The sequence below is a fragment of the Bubalus bubalis genome, chromosome 2, assembly GCF_019923935.1.
Source record: "Bubalus bubalis isolate 160015118507 breed Murrah chromosome 2, NDDB_SH_1, whole genome shotgun sequence".
NCBI classification, from domain to species: domain Eukaryota; kingdom Metazoa; phylum Chordata; class Mammalia; order Artiodactyla; family Bovidae; genus Bubalus; species Bubalus bubalis.
This window is the reverse complement of record NC_059158.1, coordinates 96,105,617-96,124,556: the sequence shown is the minus strand read 5'-3', so window position 1 is coordinate 96,124,556 and position 18,940 is coordinate 96,105,617. Positions and strand designations below refer to the sequence as shown.

Below are 18,940 nucleotides of genomic sequence, written 5' to 3'. Positions count from 1 at the left end.
TCAGAGCAGTGAGCAGAACAGACTTGCTGAAGAAAATGAGGAAGCAGCTGTGCCACTGATCAGTACTGTTATTTACCTTGTGAGCAGTAACTTACACTGGAAAATTTTCTCATTACATAAAAATAATGCTCATTTTGTAGTTTTTCTTATATTTATTTTATAAATGTCCTTAATTTTATGCTTGTATAAAAGTATCAGAAGTGTAAACTTAAGTTCTTCTATAAACATTTTACACCCAGAAGCCTGACATTTCAGACTGTCAGCATTCAGACCCCATACTAACCCTTCACCTTCACATCTATTTATTCTCCTTCAGGGATCATGTGCTCTGGTCCACATGATTATTTAAAAAAGAAAAACAAAAAAGACTCTTAAAGAAAAAAAAAATGATTATTTTCTAAGTAAACATAATGTTATCTTGACTGTGTAAGAGACCTTCATTTTCCTGTTCTGTAAGATCAAAGTTCACCCAAAGTGAACCCACTGGATAAGCCTTTTTTCTTAGGGGTGTGTACCAGGTGTGACTCCGCTTTTTTCTGAACCCCAACATTACCTTTTATGGCATTCACAATCTCCATACCACATATTTACTTGTAAAGTAATCTTAACTCCCTTCCTTTATTCTAGGTTTTATGAAGAAAAGAACTGTTTCCTCATTCTTTATTATAAATAAACACAGCATATTCATATAGTATTTTCCCAATAAATATTTACTGCAGCAAAGTAAAACCATTTTGGGTATCTACCCATTTAAAAATACACTAATGTATCCTTCCTAAGTTATTTATAATGGATACCAAATACATTTGCAATCTGTTAGTAACGAGTTGTTAGGTCTCACTCTTGCTAAATTTCATCAATTTCTTTTAAAAGCAAACTAAAGTAGAATTAGTCTCAATAAAGACAAATCTATTCTTTATTACAAGTGTAAGTGATAGAGAAATCGTGAGGGAGAGGCAGTAGCAGATTAACAACTGGGGAGGAGCCGAGCATAGTTTTTAGCTGAGCTGATCAAAGGTATTACAGCTATATCTCTTCCTAAAGTTGTTGTTTTTTTTTTTGCCAGTAATTTTGGTATATACAATTCTCAATGTAAATACATCCAAATGACTGAATATTTCTGCGTCTCAATTGTGATAATAAACAATATTATTCAATACATTTTTAACCCAAGATACAAAGAACACTTTATTACCAAATTTAATGAAAGAATAAGAAACTCAAACTACCCTAACTAATTTTAGAAAGAAATAATTAAGGCAGAAAAGGTTCTAGTATGATTTAACTACACCAAAGTCAAAAGCTGAATATTCAGCATTCTAAATTAAGGATATGATACTGAATAACTTCAAAATATTCCAGAAACATTTAAAACATACCTGTCATCCAAAACAATAATAATTTCACCATGTTTAAAGGTAAGTTCATTGTCCTCAACGGCTTCAAAATCATATAAAGCTCTCACTTTCCTTGCACCTTTATTATTTGACTGAATTTCTGCAGATGGATATAAGGATTTTGTTTCTGTGTGCTGCTGCTTCTGCTCTTGCAATGATAATTCAATAGCTAGTTTGAAAAATTAAAATGCAAAAAACAAGACAGCCAGTATTAACTCTGATTTTTTAAGAGTTTAAAAAGAAATATTACATAATATACTATTTAATAAGAATAAATCAAGTGAATGTTATTTGTCCAGTTAAATACTAAACAATTAGCTTTTGTAGGATGGGGGTGGGGGGCAAAAGGGAACAGGGAAGACAACTATGACATTTTTGAAAATAAAGTTTTTGCTCATTCCTTAATATCACAGTCTGTCATATACAAAAGCTATTATTTTTACAGCAAACAGATTGTGACATTATAATATGGGTAGCTTTCCATATAGGACAAGTCATGAACATATTTCTGTGCTTGACTCATAACTTTGGCATTAAAGAAAAGGTGAAATGTAATCTCTTCAAAGGTAGGACACTAAAAACCATTACTGACAAGGATTATGAATTCAATTAACCTTATATCATGTCAGTTGTTTCTCTTACGTTTTCAGACTCCACTAATTTTTAGATTTGAGGTAAAATACTACAAGTAAACTCAGTTTTATTTTAATTTTTATTCCAATAAATCATTCTGCAAAGATCAGCAATACTAAACTACATGTGCTTGATCCTTTACCTTTAGCTATATCTTCATCTTCTTTGTTTTTGTTCGATGATGTACCGTTCTTGGCAGCAGCTGAGACAGTCTGTAATGTATAAGTAAAATGAACACAACTACCTTTTCAAAGAAAACACAAGCTCTATAATTACTCGCACATGCTAATTTAAAAAAAACAACTAACGTAACTAATGAGTTTCACTTAAAAGTGAAGGTCTTTATGATAATTTTAAGTAGTTGTTTTCAAATACTAAAACAGAACATCAGAATTTTCAAGAAAATATGAAAAAAATCACAAAGGGCATGGTTTACATTTTGCATGAATCGTAGTATCTGACACAGAACCTGGCATAAAGAAAAGTACTTAAATATACATCTTTCCTGACTGCACTTCCTGATCTCGGTGGTCCAAAGCCTCTAATTCAGTGAGAGGTGATACGCTGCTAGAGGTGCGGGGCTACAGAAGTACCAAGAAGCCAGGATAATGAAGAAGAGCAGAGGCGGGACGCAAACAACAGGGGCAGCTCCTGTTAACCCCCTTCACTGCTCATTGTGTTTGAATGGTGGTGACGCTTCAGACATAGCAGAGGACTAAGGAAGGTCATGCTTAAACTTAAGGGCATGGAAGACAAAGATGTCCAGGGTTCCGAACCATCAACCAGTTTTTTCCGAATCATCAACACAGATTTTTGAGAATGACTTGCAGAAAGGACAGAGCAAGGAAATGCTGGCTTTTTATTACTTATAAGACTTCTATTTTTAAAATTTATTTTTAATTGGAGGATAACTGCTTTACAATGTTGTGTTGGTTTCTGCTGTTTATGACAATGTGAATCAGCTCTAAGTATACATATATCCCCTCCCTCTTGAGCCTCCCTCCTACCCCATCCCCCATCCCACCCATCTGCGTCATCACAGAGCACTGAAGCTGAGCTCCCTGTGCTACATACAGCTGCTTCCTGCCAGCTACTTATTTTACACATAATAGTACATATATGTCAATGCTAGTCTCTCAGTTTGTACCACCCTGTGTTTCCCCACTATGCCCACCAGTCCATTCTCCATGTCTGCAACTCTATTCCTGCCCTTCACATACGTTCATCAGTACCATTTTTCTCGATTCCATTTATATGGGCTAATACATTACGCTTGTTTTTCTCTTTCTGATTTATTTCACTCTCTATAACAGGTTCTAGTTCATCCACCTTACTACATTCTACTTTGAACCCATAGATCTGATCAACTAAAAAGGTTCTTTTTGTGTCTTCAGTCTATGGTCTAAAATTGAAAAAATACACAGTTCTCTTAGTTTCTTTGCCTAGGCCATATCCTGAGAAAACAAGAGACACTGAGAGCAGAACCCAAGATACAGTGTTTTTCCCCCACAGACCCAAAATACACCACGGACTCTGGGAATCATTATCCCTGCCTCCACCCCAGTCCTGCAAAAGCTGTCCCTGTGTCCTCAAATAAACTTCTAGCCTTACAGGCCAACCCATTTTATACGTAAACTAAAGCATACTCCAGGCATGTTCCCTCTTCAGCGGACAGGCCTCGAGCTTTCTCAAGTCCATGAAGTGATTCATGTCATTCCTCCCTTGACAACCTCTTTACTCCCCTTACATACTGAATTACATTCCAGCCTAAAAATTCTACTCTTCAACTTCTTCACTATCCGAGTCTACAGTTACCTCTTCTTCCTGGCATCTAACTTTTGCACCCCTCATCCATCTTTGTCACTTATAATCAGTTATTTTTCACATATATAAAGCTACCCTTTCAATTGACTATAAATACCTTGAACATAAGGGCTCTCTCACACATCTATGCCTTTTGCATGACTCTAGATTCAGAGTCACATTAAACAGATTATTTTTGGATGACTCACTTCTCAAAGTTCTCATGTGTAGAATTCACTCGACAATTACAGACACTACACTAGACAAACTCATGTAGAGTGGAGGTGAGTAATGACAAAGATAGACCTTGTCAGCTTTGAAATAAGGTATATACCTTCAAAATACTATAGTATAGGGTCATCCATGTGTCTGAATGAATCTCTTACCTGAGAACCTGATGGAGGAAAAGTAATTCCTTCTTCTTTCATAGATTTAATAGTTGCAGATATTAGACTAAACTGAGGGTCCTTCTGAAATTCTTCTGACCATTCTACCATTAAAGATTTCAGTTTTTCACATACTTTAGGATGAGCCTTTTAAAGAAAAGGCAAAGAATAAAAAAAATAAAGAAAGAAAGAAAAGGCAAAGAATAAAATAGTTAAAATAAGCACTTGAATTATTTAACAAAGAGAATTACCACCAAAATTCTCTAGTTTTATGAATATCCACAAAAGTCCAGCAAATCTTAGTTTAGATGAGCACTTGATAAATACCTATTTTAATATATATTTGTCTCTTGGAAAATTACCTGTTTTGAACATTAATGTTTATGTCTTATACAATGACAATGAATCTGTCATATTCATAGATTATTTCATATTTTCCTAATATTCTCAATATTAAACTTTTTATATCAACTGAAGTAAAATTCTGAGATTTTTGTCACTAATAGCATGAACATAGTGTATCAGAGTTTCTATTACAAATAAACCAATAACAACCCCATCACAAAGGCCCTCTCCACCCTGTTCTAAAATAAAGGCCTCCTTTGCTCACCATCTCTAATGGGAATCAGGACAGAATGATGGTTAGTTTGGATGCTGGTATCACAGACACATATCTGAACTTCAGCTATGCCACTTATTAGCTGCATAACCTTAGACAAGTTACTCTTAAGTCTTAGTTTCTCCATCTATAAAATAAGAATTACCTGGGAATCTAACTTCCAAGAGTTGCTAAGAGCATTAAACAAGATAGCATACATAAAATGCTTAAAGCAGTGGCTGCTAACCCTCAATAAAGATCAGCTTTATCACTTGTATATATGCTTTAGGGAGGAAAACAGTTTTTGGTGCTACAAATGCAAACAACAAATTTTAGAACAGAAAGTTTGTTTCGTTTCAAATTTATCTAAAATGATTTCACTTACAACTCTACTAATGCTATAACACAGTTAAAATAACACAGCATATGTATTTTTTAATGACTCAAACTTCTTTTCTTTTTAAAATTTACCTTATTTTTTATCACAGCACGTACTTCTGTTGCAAAATCACGGGAACACACTTCTAAATGAAATATCTTTCCACAGTTTGCCACACAAGCCCCAAGAAGCTATTAATTAAAATAAAAATCAATATACAAATGTTGAGATGTAATCTTACTTAACTTACTGAAACAAACACATTTAAAATTTGGGCCAAATAATAACATGACTTTCACTTACAGTTAATGCCTGCAGAGCAACATGAGGAACTTTATGATTTACCCTTTTCATTATGGCTTTTAGGCAATCTTTTGCTCTAAAAAAAATGAAGAAAGTTAAGTATTCAGAATTTCAATTCAAGCATTAAATACATAGGTATTCTACAACCAAGTAACTTTAAAAGCTATTTGGTCATACAATACCTTATATGTACACCTGCAAACTTTACTTCATTAAGGGAATAAATCTATCAAATAATCTTACACCTTTTGCTCATAGACTTGTAGAGGGAAAAAAATGCTTATTGCAAAGGTTGTGTATCCCAAAATCAAAAATCAAATCTTTTCAAAAAGGTCAGTCAACACAAGAGAACAGTATCATAAAAATTATCTTTACATTTAAGACTGACAGCTTTCAGACAGCAAATTCTTATCTTGTGGGGAAAAAAACTAGCAAGATACATAGTCTCAAATGATTTAAGTATAACCATGCATGAATAAACTTCAAAAAGCTGGAACATTAAAACCAATGCTTTCATCAGTCTTCTAAACCTCTAATGTATAATCAGGTTAATGGCCCCATTCCATCCTCAAAACACTATTATTTATATTCACTTTTTCATCATGATTTATTGCATTTATCTATTCATTACTGAAAGATCTTTTCAATATATTATATATTGTTATATTTATCTACTTCATTAATAACATGTCTAAGTCACAGGAGAATGCCCTAAATAATTAAGTCTATTCATTGTTAACATCTGTCCCTATTGAATTAAGGCATTATATATATATATATATATTTTTTTTTTTTTTTTTTTTTTTTTGAGCTGTACCTTGAGTCTTCTGGGATCTTAGTTCCCCGACCAGGGATTGAACCTGGACCCCCAGCAGTGAAAGCACAGTGTCCTAAGCACTGGACCACCAGGGAATTCCCTGTATCAAGGCTTTAATTATACATTTCAATATTTCAAGTTTTCAGTTAATTCTTTTCTGTTTGTTCTTTCAGAATAAGATTAACCACATAAATTCAGCCAGTAGCATGTCTTTACTTTTACTCCCAAAAGGAAACAGTAAAAATCCCGTTTCCTTCCAGAATTATATCAGGAAAAGAGATACAGATTATTAAGCTCCTAGACATTCACTGGGCATGACTGGCCATCTTACCCATTAGGAGTGCTTCCAACTTTGTCACATATGTCCATAATAAGACTCCAATCTTCTGTAGTGTTGTACTCATTTGTAGCCTTTTCTATAAGAGATAAACATACAAAAAATTAGGATGTCTTATATAATAATAAATGCCAGTAAAGACATAAAAGTATCCAAAGAAAAGAAACCAATTACACACAAGGGAACTCCTATAAGACCATTAGCTGATATTTTGGCAGAAACTCTGCAGACCAGAAGAATATGGCGTAATATTTTCAAAGTGATGAAAGGAGAAAAAGCTACAAACAAGAATACTCCACCCACCTGAAAAAAAAACAAAAACAAACACTCTACCCAGCAAAGATATCACTCAGATTTGAAGGAGATAGAGTTTCATAAACAAGCAAAAGCTAAAAGAGTTTAGCATCATTAATACGTGAACCGTGAACTTCCAGATGTTCAAGCTCGTTTTAGAAAGGGCAGAGGAACCAGGGATCAAATTGCCAACATCTGCTGGATCATTGAAAAAGCAAGAGAGTACCAGAAAAACATCTATTTCTGCTTTATTGACTATGCCAAAGCCTTGGACTGTGTGGATCACAAGAAACTGTGGAAAATTCTGAAAGAGATGGGAATATCAGACCACCTGACCTGCCTCTTGAGAAATCTGTATGCAGGTCAAGAAGCAACAGTTAGAACTGGACATGGAACAATGGATTGGTTTCAAATCGGGAAAGGAGTATGTCAAGCCTTGTATATTGTCACCCTGCTTATTTAACTTATATGCAGAGTACATCATGAGAAACGCTGGACTGGAAGAAGCACAAGATGGAATCAAGATTGCCCGGAGAACTATCAATAACTTCAGATATGCAGATGACACCACCCTCATGGCAGAAAGCAAAGAAGAACTAAAGAGCCTCTTGATGAAAGTGAAAGAGGAGAATGAAAAAGTTGGCTTAAAGCTCAACATTCAGAAAACGAAGATCATGGTGTTCGGTCCCATCACTTCATGGGAAATAGATGGGGAAACAGTGGCAGACTTTTATCTTGGGCGGCTCCAAAATCACTGCAGATGGTGACTTCAGTCATGAAATTAAAAGATGCTTGTTCCGTGGAAGGAAAGTTAAGGCCAACCTATTAAAAAGCAGAGACATTCAGATCAGATCAGATCAGTCGCTCAGTCTTGTCTGACTCTTTGCGACCCCATGAATCACGGCACGCCAGGCCTCCCTGTCCATCACCAACTCCTGGGGTTCACTCAGACTCACGTCCATCAAGTCAGTGATGCCATCCAGCCATCTCATCCTCTGTCGTCCCCTTCTTCTCTTGCCCCCAATCCCTCCCAGCATCAGAGTCTTTTCCAATGAGTCAAGTCTTCGCATGAGGTGGCCAAAGTACTGGAGTTTCAGCTTTAGCATCATTCCTTCCAAAGAACACCCAGGGCTGATCTCCTTCAGAATGGACTGGTTGGATCTCCTTGCAGTCCAAGGGACTCTCAAGAGTCTTCTCCAACACCACAGTTCAAAAGCATCAATTCTTCGGCACTTAGCCTTCTTCACAGTCCAACTCTCATATCCATACATGACCACAGAAAAAACCATAGCCTTGACTAGATGAACCTTTGTTGGCAAAGTAATGTCTCTGGTTTTGAATACGCTATCTAGGTTGGTCATAACTTTCCTTCCAAGGAGTAAGCGTCTTTTAATTTCATGGCTGCAGTCACCATCTGCAGTGATTCTGGAGCCCAGAAAAATAAAGTCTGACACTGTTTCCACTGTTTCCCCATCTATTTCCCATGAAGTGATGGGACCGGATGCCATGATCTTCGTTTCCTGAATGTTGAACTTTAAGCCAACTTTTTCACTCTCCACTTTCACTTTCATCAACAGGCTTTTGAGTTCCTCTTCACTTTCTGCCATAAGGGTGGTGTCATCTGCATATCTGAGGTTATTGATATTTCTCCCGGCAATCTCGATTCCAGCTTGTGTTTCTTCCAGTCCAGCAAAGACATTACTTTGCCCATAAAGGTCCATCTAGTCAAGGCTATGGTTTTTCCAGTAGCCATGTATGGATGTGAGTTGGATTGTAAAGAAAGCTGAGTGCTGAAGAACTGATGCTTTTGAACTGTGGTGTTGGAGAAGACTCTTGAGAGTCCCTTGGACTGCAAGGAGATCCAACCAGTCCATCCTAAAGGAGATCAGTCCTGGGTGTTCATTGGAAGGACTAGTGTTAAAGCTGAAACTCCAATACTTTGGCCACCTGATTCAAAGAGCGGACTCATTTGAAAAGACCCTGATGCTGGGAAAGATTGAGGGCAGGCGGAGAAGGGGACGACAGAGGATGAGATGGTTGGATGGCATCACCAACTCAATGGACATGAGTTTGGGTAGACTCTGGGAGTTGGTGATGGATAGGGAGGCCTGGCGTGCTGCAGTCCATGGGGTCGCAAAGAGTCGGACACGACTGAGTGACTGAACTGAACTGAAACTGTCTTTACGAGAAATGTTAAAGCATTTAAGCAGCAAACATCAAAACTAGAAATACAAACATTTTGAAATGAAAAATCTCACTAGCAAAGGCAAATGTACAGTGGAGATAGTAGATTAACTACTTACAAAGGTAGTAGGAAGGCTAAAAGACAAAAGAAGTAAATTCATCTATAGCCAGAAGAGTAGTTAAGGGATACAAAAAACTGAAAACTTGTAAATTTAAGGATAAAAGGCAATTATTCTGATGGTGAAATGTTAAGTTAGAGATTTTAGTAATATATTTTTGCCTATCATAAGTTCTAGACTCAAGCATCAAGCTCTACAGGTAGAAACTTATCACTCAAGTCTAGCTTCTTCCCTGGTAGAAAGATGACTAGTTCTTTCACAGGGAAAGTCAGACCAGGCTGTATTTTTCAGAGGTTGAAAATGTTTAACTATTTCTCAAACATATCTAATAATCCCAGTTAATTCAAAAGTACAGACAGAAAAAAAAAAGGGGGGGGGGAATCTCCTAGTTTTACGAACCTCTTGGAAAACTATGATGCATATTTACCCAGACCTTTTTCTAGCATGTATATGGGGGAAAAATACGTATAAAACTAAATAAAAGAGAGCACCCAAAAACTGATAACCACTTCCCTGCCAAAGTTATGAACAAGAAACAAAACAAAAAATAAAATATCACTGTCATTCCTAATAGAAGCTTTAGGTGTGCTGGACAAATGGGCTTGGTAGCAGTGAGCCCCAGAGATGGACATGTTAGCAAAAGACAGAGCAGACCTCTCCCTGCAGGGTTGAGCCCCTGCACAATTATTCAAAGAAGAAATCGATTCATGGCTGTAAAAAGACCAGACAGCTCTTACATTAACAACAGGCACCAGGAGGGTCAATTACTCTCAAATTTACAATCAGATAAGTCATTATACCGAAGACATAAGAGATGTGGGTTTGATCCCTAGGTCAGGAAGATCTGAGGAGGGTATGGTATCGCACTCCAGTATTCTTGCCTGGAGAATCCCATGGACAGAGGAGTCTGGTAAGCTATAATCTATAGGGTCGCATGACTGAAGTGACTCAGCATGCATGTGTACTCAAGTCATTATACCAGGGATGGAGTAAATAACGAAGTGGGGGCAGACTTGGGTGAAACTAACAGAACTCCCTGCTCAGGAAGGAGACCTCAGGGGTAGAGAAAAAATACTTTTCAACAATGTGATCATCCTAAATATATTACTTCCTAAGGTGCCTTTCCACTTAACATAATCATCTCTTCATGTTCATAAATACATGTCTATACCATATAGTAAAGGCTATGGTCTTCCCAGTAGTCATGTATGGATGTGAGAGTTGGACCATAAAGAAAGTTGAGCACTGAAGAATTGATGCTTCTGAACTGTAGTGCTGGAAAAGACTCTTTAGAGTCCCTTGGACTGCAAGGAGATCAAACCAGTCATCCTAAAGGAAATCAACCCTGAATATTCATTGGAAGGACTGATGCTTAAACTCCAACACTTTGGCCACCAGATGCGAAGAGCCAACTCATTTGAAAAGACCCGGATGCTGGGAAAGATTGAAGGCAGAAGGAAAAGAGGGTGACACAGGATGAGATGGTTGGATGGCATCACGGATTCAAAGGACATGAATTTGGGCAAACTCCAGGAGATGGTGAGGGACAGAGAAGCTTGATGTGCTGCAGTCCAGGCGGTTGCAAAGAGTCAGATGCAACTTGGCAACTGAACAACCACCACCAACAATGTTTTTAATAGCTGCATGATGCACCACTACATACAGTGTGGCCACAAAGTGCCTATACAAGCTAGCGAGAAGTCATCAGTGAACTGTAAATTTAAATCCATCAAGTACTCAGCCTCTCTTCTTTATTACACTTACTGGACTCACTCATATTGATGTCCCACATAGAATAAATGGCAAAATAATTAAAAGAGCTCAGAACTGTGTGCAGAGAAGTTTCTGTAGATGTGTCACAGCATTAACACTTAACCCATCATCTCTCTCTGCCACCACTCTTCTCCCTCCACCCAACCCTCAGAAAGAATGTAGACTCCAAGTGGCAGGAAGTTTTTGCTTTGTTTTGTTCACTATTATTACTTAAAATAAATAAAACAGTATCCAGTGCACACAGTGGGTGCTAAGTAATTATTTGTCGAATGAATGAATGAATGGTGCTGGTTGCTCCTTCATACCCTATAACCCTGGTACAATGACTCTAAAGGGGGAAACAACAGCAGAGCTTCTGAGTAAATGAACTCTAATAGCCTTAAGAAGCCCCAAGTGGCCCCAGTGAAGTCTGTGCAAGCTTCTGGACCATTAAGAGCCTCATAGCTGAGTAATACAAGGGGCTCCACAGAATCAAGCTTCAATAGCAACACCAAGTGGCAACAAAAGGCAACAGCACCAGGGAGCTTAAAAGGGAGGTTCCCTTCTCCGCTTGTTTACTAAAGAGGAATGACAATACCAATACCTCTAGGAGTCTATCTAAAAACACAGCCGGGGTGAATGGGGAAAGGAATGCCTCCACAAGGAGGCAAAGGACTTCTAGTACAGTGATATATATTTATCTTGAGTCTGAAGACCAAATCACATATATTACAACTTGCCAGCTTCATGCTCAAATTTTCTCTCTGCCTATAACGGATGGGGTTTCGTTCTTGCTGTACAGATAGGTTATTCTTTTTCTTTTTTTTAAATGTCATTTGGCAGTGTTACAACTACCTGAGATTAAATATTCCCCCAATATCTTTTTCTTTATATATAAATATATATATTATTTATCTTTTACAGATACATCCTTAGTCTTTCTGGAATTCCATCTGGCACATGGGGTGAAGTGGGGATCTAAGAATCTATCCTTTCCTCTTTGATCTGAGAAGCCAGCATCATCAATTACCAAATTTTGTCAGTATACATGTATATCAGTACCAATACACTCAACATCCACTCACGACCCCCTCCTCCACAACTGATTTTTAGATCATCCAATAACCTACCTATTCCTGCTAGAACTCAATTTTTAATGACTGTTTTTTCACTTCTGGCTATGTGATACATAATTGTGTGTGAAGCCTCTTTGATATCCCCTCAAAACCCTTCCAACAATTTAAAAAATATCTCAACAGAATTTTTTTTACTTGATCTTTTATAGAAAATGGAAAAATCCTAATTTAAATACTCTATCCAGCATAGTTTACTTTCTACAAATATAGGACTCACAATTACCCTTTTTTAAAAGTATAAAATCTAAAGACTTTATAATGGCCTGCCAAAAAGGATTTCATTTTTCAAGTGAAGGAAATAACAGTTAAATTATGCGCTTAAAAGTATTTTAAACTCCAGGAAAAATCTTAAATATTATAATTAAGGAACCATTCTTTTATAGCATGTCACCATGCCCAGTGTTGGGGCCCTATCTCACATTATCCTATGTCAAATACATAGAGCGGGGGAGAGTTAAAAGAGCCCTCCTGGGGCCTAAATGCTGAATTTCCAGGGTTTGGTGGGTGTAAGTCATAACATTTCATCACCAGGTTATGATTGTATATAGAGAGCTTCAAATACACAGTGAAATACTTCAGAAAGATTCTAAGAATATCATAAAGAATCAGTCCATCAATACCTATAAGGAACAAAAGACTCACTCTCTACACAGCCCATAATGTTCAACACACAGCATTAAAAAGGATTCAAGTCTAACCCATAAAACTTTTAAGAAAATAGGTTCCATCAGTAATAAAAAAAAAAATTATATAAAACAAGCATGCCTCAAAGAGATCTTTAAAGCTCTTCCTACTATGTTTGAAAATAAAAACTCATGACTGGTCTGCTTTCAACCATGGCAGAATATCTGGTACCAGACTTGCTACTCTATTGAAAACAAGCATGTTATTAGTCACTCTGTCCAACTCTCTGCAACCCGGTAGACTGTAGTCCACTAGGCTCCTCTGTCCATGGGATTCTCCAGGCAAGAATACTGGAGTGGGTTGCCATTCCTTTTTCTAGGGGATCTTCCCGACCTAGGGGTGGAACCTGGTCTCTTGCATTGCAGGTAGATTTTTTAACATCTGAGCCACCATGGGGCTGAAAACAAGAATAAAACAGGCCAAAATATATGAGGCAACTGTGGTCAGGAAGTGAACAACAAGCAGTGCACATCTGAGGTTTCTGAGAGAAGGGAAATATGAAGTAAGCCTCACCATGGCCCTAGTGTTCTACCTGGGCATACTTTCTTGTCCCAACACAAGTAGTGAAAGCCGCTCAGTCGTGTCTGACTCTTTTCGACCCCATGGACTATACATGGAATTCTCTAGGCCAGAAAAATGGAGTGGGTAGTCTTTCTCTTCTCCAGGGGATCTTCCCAACCCAGGGATTAAACCCAGGTCTCCCGCATTGCATGTGGCTTCTTTACCAGCCAAGCCATAAGGGAAGCCCAAGAATACTGGAGTGGGTATTCTTCTCCAGCAGATCTTCCTGACCCAGGAATCGAACCGGGGTCTCCTGCATTGCAGGTGGATTCTTTACCAACTGAGCTATCAGGGAAGCCCAAAACACAAGTAGAAACAGCCCAAATAAGGCACCTAGGAGACAGAGGCCAGATTTCTGAGCGTAGGGATTTAATCGTGGGTCCTTGTTGGTCAAGGGCTATGCTGTATACACCCACACTCCCACACACTCTGGGTGAGGTTCTATGAGGTCTAGCACAGATCACCTGCTATTAGACTGGAAGGCTGCACAATGCAAGGAGTCTTTACAAGTTCCTACCTGTTATGGACTGAGTGTCTGTGTCCCCACAAAATTCATACCATGAAGCCCTACCCAGCACTGCTGGAGCTGGAGACCAGACTCTAAAGAAGTAATTAAGGTGAAATAATGTCATAAGGTTGAAGCCCTGACCCAAGAGGATTAGTGTCCTCAAAAGAAGAGACACCAGAGAGCTCCCTGTCTTTTCTCACATGCACAAAAATGAGGTCAGGTGAGGACACAGTGAGAAGACAACCATCTGCAACCCCAGGGGCGAGCCCTCATTAGACACCAACCCTGCTGGGAGCTTGATTTTAGACTTCCAGTCACCAGAAATGTGAGAAGACAGATTTCTGTTGCTTAGCTACGTGGTCTACGTTATTTGGCTATGGCAGCCCAAGCAGACTAGTACTCCACCCAACTAGAGTAGAGAGGACCATATTTTAGGCTATCAACTGAAACCCCCAAAAAGGCTATCACACCTTAGGAGTAAAGGCATCCTAGAATTTAGTAATATCAAAACAGACCTATCTCATAAAGAAAACTAGTTAACCAACACATGGTAACTAAATGCATGCATACTGGAATCATGTCAAATGAAGACTACTTGTACATTAAAGCACAGTTTCAATACTCCTTCAAATGTGCACAAAACTACCAACACGTAGGATAATCTAGGACAATATACTCAGTGTGCTCTCTGAAGGCAATATGTTTGTATTAGACCAACACTACACCCCATCACATGGACATTAACAATCACAATATACAGACAATTAACACTATAATGAAGGAAATATAAAACACTATTATAATTAGGATACTGCATGTATCTCAGGACATGACTAAAGCAATGCTTATTAGGCCTTAATGGAAAAATTGCTTTTTATGTATTTATTTTAAAAAACAATTATTTTTATACCTTAAAATTACAGGAGAAGAATTGTGGAAAATTGAAAAAAAAATTTGTTTTCCAAAAGCAGAAGTAACTAGAAAATGGAAAGCAAATGAATAAGTAGAATTCTTTTTGGCATCTAACAGAAAACCACAGCTGAGGCTTTTACTAAAGACATAAAAATGTTCTTTCTTTACACCAATTCATTACATACTAAATAACTATTTGAAAATACAGGACAGTCAATTTTTTCTAGCTTGCAAATCCTACATATTTACACTATTAAAATAAAATATACTTGCTATTAAATTAGTAGACCACACTAGATTCTAGTTTGGTCTAGAATTCTAGTTTAGTTAAATTTAGATTAAAATATTTAAACGCCAAATACATCACACAGATAAGATGATAAATATTTCACCTGCTTTTCTGACTCCAATGACAACCAGCATAAACTTAGCATTTTGGAGTGCCTGGGTTTAGCATACATTTTTCTCTTTTAATTCTCCTCATTTAATGTTTTGATTTGTTTGGGGAAAATTTTTGTTGATACAGTTTACTATGGGGAAAGCTGTAATATAAATTCTACTTTAATACACTACTTATCTCCTAAAATAAAAACCTACTTACAGCTCTGAGTAATGAATGACAGGCAATAATTAAAAAACAACTACAAGTGATAGTTCCAGAGTATTTTACATATGCTCAACTATTTACATTGAACCCAAAGAAGATTTCCCATTTAATACATAAGGAATCTGAGATACAGAAAAGTAACTAGCAACTAGTAACATACAGCTAGTAAAAAGTAAAAGATTCCAATCAAGGCAATGTGGCTCAGGGTATATTTTCTATTAAACTGCCTCTTGGCAGCAATTTTTGTTCAAAATTGCTAAATTAACTCTTTTAACAAGTCAGTTGTCAGTTTCTCTATGTAGGAACATTTTAAACATACTGAATAATAAAAATGCTAGATCAACTCTGCTTTATAAGCAAAGGATCAGATAGAGTATCATGCTTAACTCCATTTACTACATCATCTAGTAAAACAATATATACATTTGAAATTCTTGCTCTGGTGGAACACAGAAGAGTGACTGCTACTCTTTTCTCATTTCACGTGTCATGCCAACATTTGTGGGGAGACTAGGAAAAGTTTAGAGAGTTGGGGAGACAGGAAGAAAGAAAAAAAATCAAAAAAATCATTTACTGCCTTCTAATATTGTAATTTATTAAAAAGGTAAAAGGTCTAGGGCAGGCTTTACCTCCCTACAAGTTCACTTTCTTCTTATGTGACACTCCCAAGATACCCTCGGTTATCCGGTTTGCTGAAAACCATCAGTTCAGTTCAGTTCAGCCGCGCAGTTGTGTCCAACTCTTTGCGACCCCGGGACACAAGCACGCCAAGCTTCCCTGTCCATCCAACTCCCGGAGTCTACCCAAACTCATGTCCATTGAGTCGGTGATGCCATCCAATCATCTCATCCTCTATCATCCCCTTCTCCACCTGCCCTCAATCTTTCCCAGTATCAGGGTCTTTTCAAATGAGTAGCTCTTTGCATCAGGTGGCCAAAGTATTGGAGTTTCAGCTTCAACATCAATCTTTCCAATGAACACTCAGGACTGGTCTCCTTTAGGATGGACTGGTTGGATCTCTTTGCAGTCCAAGGGACTCTCAAGAGTCTTCTCCAACACCACAGTTCAAAAGCATCAATTCTTCGGCGCTCAGCTTTCTTTACAGTCCAACTCTCACATCCATACATGGCTACTGGAAAAATCATAGCCTTGACTAGATGGACCTTTGTTGGCAAAGTAATGTTTCTGCTTTTGAATATGCTATCTAGGTTGGTCATAACTTTCCTTCCAAGGAACAAGTGTCGTTTAACTTCATGGCTGCAGTCACCATGTGCAGTGATTTTGGAGCCCAGAAAAAAAAGTCTGCCACTGTTTCCCCATCTATTTGCCATGAAGTAATGGGACCGAACACCATGATCTTAGTTTTCTGAATGCTGAGCTTTAAGCCAACTTTTTCACTCTCCTCTTTCACTTTCATCAAGAGGCTCTTTAGTTCTTTGCTTTCTGCCATGAAGGTGGTGTCATCTGCATATCTGAAGTTATTGATATTTCTCCCAGGAATCGTGATTCCAGCTTGTGCTTCATGCAGCCCAGTGTTTCCCATGATGTACTCTGCATATAAATTAAATAGCAGGATGACAATATACAGCCTTGATGTATTCCTTTCTCAATTTGGAACCAGTCTGTTGTTCCATGTCCAGTTCTAACTGTTGCTTCCTGACCTGCATATCGGTTTCTCAAGAGGCAGGTCAGGTGGTCTGATATTCCCATCTCTTTCAGAATTTTCCACAGTTTCTTGTGATCCACACAGTCAAAGGTTTTTGGCATAGTCAATAAAGTAGAAATAGATATTTTTCTGGTACTCTCTTGCTTTTTCAATAATCCAGCAGATGTTGGCTATTTGATCTCTGATTCCTCTGCCTTTTCTAAAACGAGCTTGAACATCTGTAAGTTCACAGTTCACATACTGTTGAAGCCTGGCTTGGAGAATTTTGAGCATTACCTTACTAGCGTGTGAGATGAGTGCAATTGTGCAGTAGTTTGAGCATTCTTTGGCATTGACTTTCTTTGAAATTGGAATGAAAACTGACTTTTTCCAGTCCTGTGGCCACTGCTGAGTTTTCCAAATTTGCTGGCATATTGAGTGCAGCACTTTCACAGCATCATCTTTCAGGATTTGAAATAGCTGAACTGGAATTCCATCACCTCCAATAGCTTTATTCGTAGTGATGCTTCCTAAGGCCCACTTGACTTCACATTCCAGCATGTCTGGCTCTAGGTGAGTGATCACACCATCGTGATGATCTGGGTCGTGAAGATCTTTTTTGGACAGTTTGTCTGTGTATTCTTGCCACCTCTTCTTGATATCTTCTGCTTTTGTTAGGTCTATACCATCTGTCCTTTATAGAGCGCAACTTTGCATGAAAGGTTCCCTTAGTATTTCTAACTATCTTGAAGAGAGGTCTAGACTTTCCCATTCTATTGTTTTCCTCTATTTCTTTGCACTGATCACTGAGAAAGGCTTTCTTATCTCTCCTTGTTAGTTTTTGAACTCTGTATTCAAATGGGTGTATCTTTCCTTCTCTCCTTTGCTTTTTGCTTCTCTTCTTTTCACAGTTATTTGTAAGGCCTCCTCAGACAGCCATTTTGCTTTTTTGCATTTCTTTTTCCTGGGGATGGTCTTGATCCCTGTCTCCTGTACAATGTCACAAACCTCTATCCATAGTTCATCAGGCACTCTATCAGATCTAGTCCCTTAAATCTATTTCTCACATCCACTGTATAATCATAAGGGATTTGATTTAGGTCACACCTGAATGGTCTAGTGGTTTTCCCCACTTTCTTCAATAAGTCTGAATTTGGCAATAAGGAGTTCATGATCTGAGCCACAGTCCGCTCCCGGTCTTGTTTTTGCTGACTATACAGAGCTTTTCCATCTTTGGCTGCAAAGAATATAATCAATCAGATTTCGGTGTTGGCCATCTGGTGACATCCGTGTGTAGAGTCTTCTCTTGTGTTGTTGAAAGAGGGTGTCTGCTATGACCACTGCGTTCTCTTGACAGTGGTTCTCTTGGCTATGACCAGTGCGTTCTCTTGTTCTATTAGCCTTTGCCCTGCTTCATTCTGTACTCCAAGGCCAAATTTGCCTGTTACAGCAGGTGTTTCCTGACTTCCTACTTTTGCATTCCAGTCTCCTATAATGAAAAGGACATCTTTTTGGGTGTTAGTTATAAAAGGTCTTGTAGGTCTTCATAGAACCGTTCAACTTCAGCTTCATCAGCGTTACTCATTGGGGCATACCGTGATACTGAATGGTTTCCCTTGGAAAACGAACTTAGATCATTCTGTCATTTTTGAGATTGTATCCAAGTATTGCATTTTGGACTCTTTTGTTGACTATGATGGCTACTCCATTTCTTCTAAGGGATTCCTGCCCACAGTAGTAGATATAATGATCATCTGAGTTAAATTCACCCATTGCAGTCCATTTTAGCTCGCTGATTCCTAGAATGTTGATGTTCATTTTTGCCATCTCCTGTTTGACCACTTCCAAATTGCCAACATGTGCTGGATCATCAAAAAAGCAAAAG

General features: G+C 38.0%; 1 protein-coding gene across 3 annotated transcripts in view; it reads right to left on the bottom strand.

Annotated features, from left to right (window-relative positions):
- Positions 1-18,940, bottom strand: part of STAM2 (signal transducing adaptor molecule 2) — a 58,265-nt gene that overhangs the window by 28,547 nt on the left and 10,778 nt on the right. For all 3 annotated transcript variants that reach the window (XM_006055826.4, XM_006055827.4, XM_025276478.3), the window contains exons 2-7: positions 6,648-6,732; positions 5,500-5,575; positions 5,289-5,387; positions 4,220-4,366; positions 2,173-2,242; positions 1,380-1,566 (exon numbers count right to left, since the gene is read on the bottom strand). In XM_006055826.4, the coding sequence (XP_006055888.3) occupies positions 1,380-1,566; positions 2,173-2,242; positions 4,220-4,366; positions 5,289-5,387; positions 5,500-5,575; positions 6,648-6,732 (664 nt within the window). The remainder of the gene's footprint in view (positions 1-1,379; positions 1,567-2,172; positions 2,243-4,219; positions 4,367-5,288; positions 5,388-5,499; positions 5,576-6,647; positions 6,733-18,940) is intronic.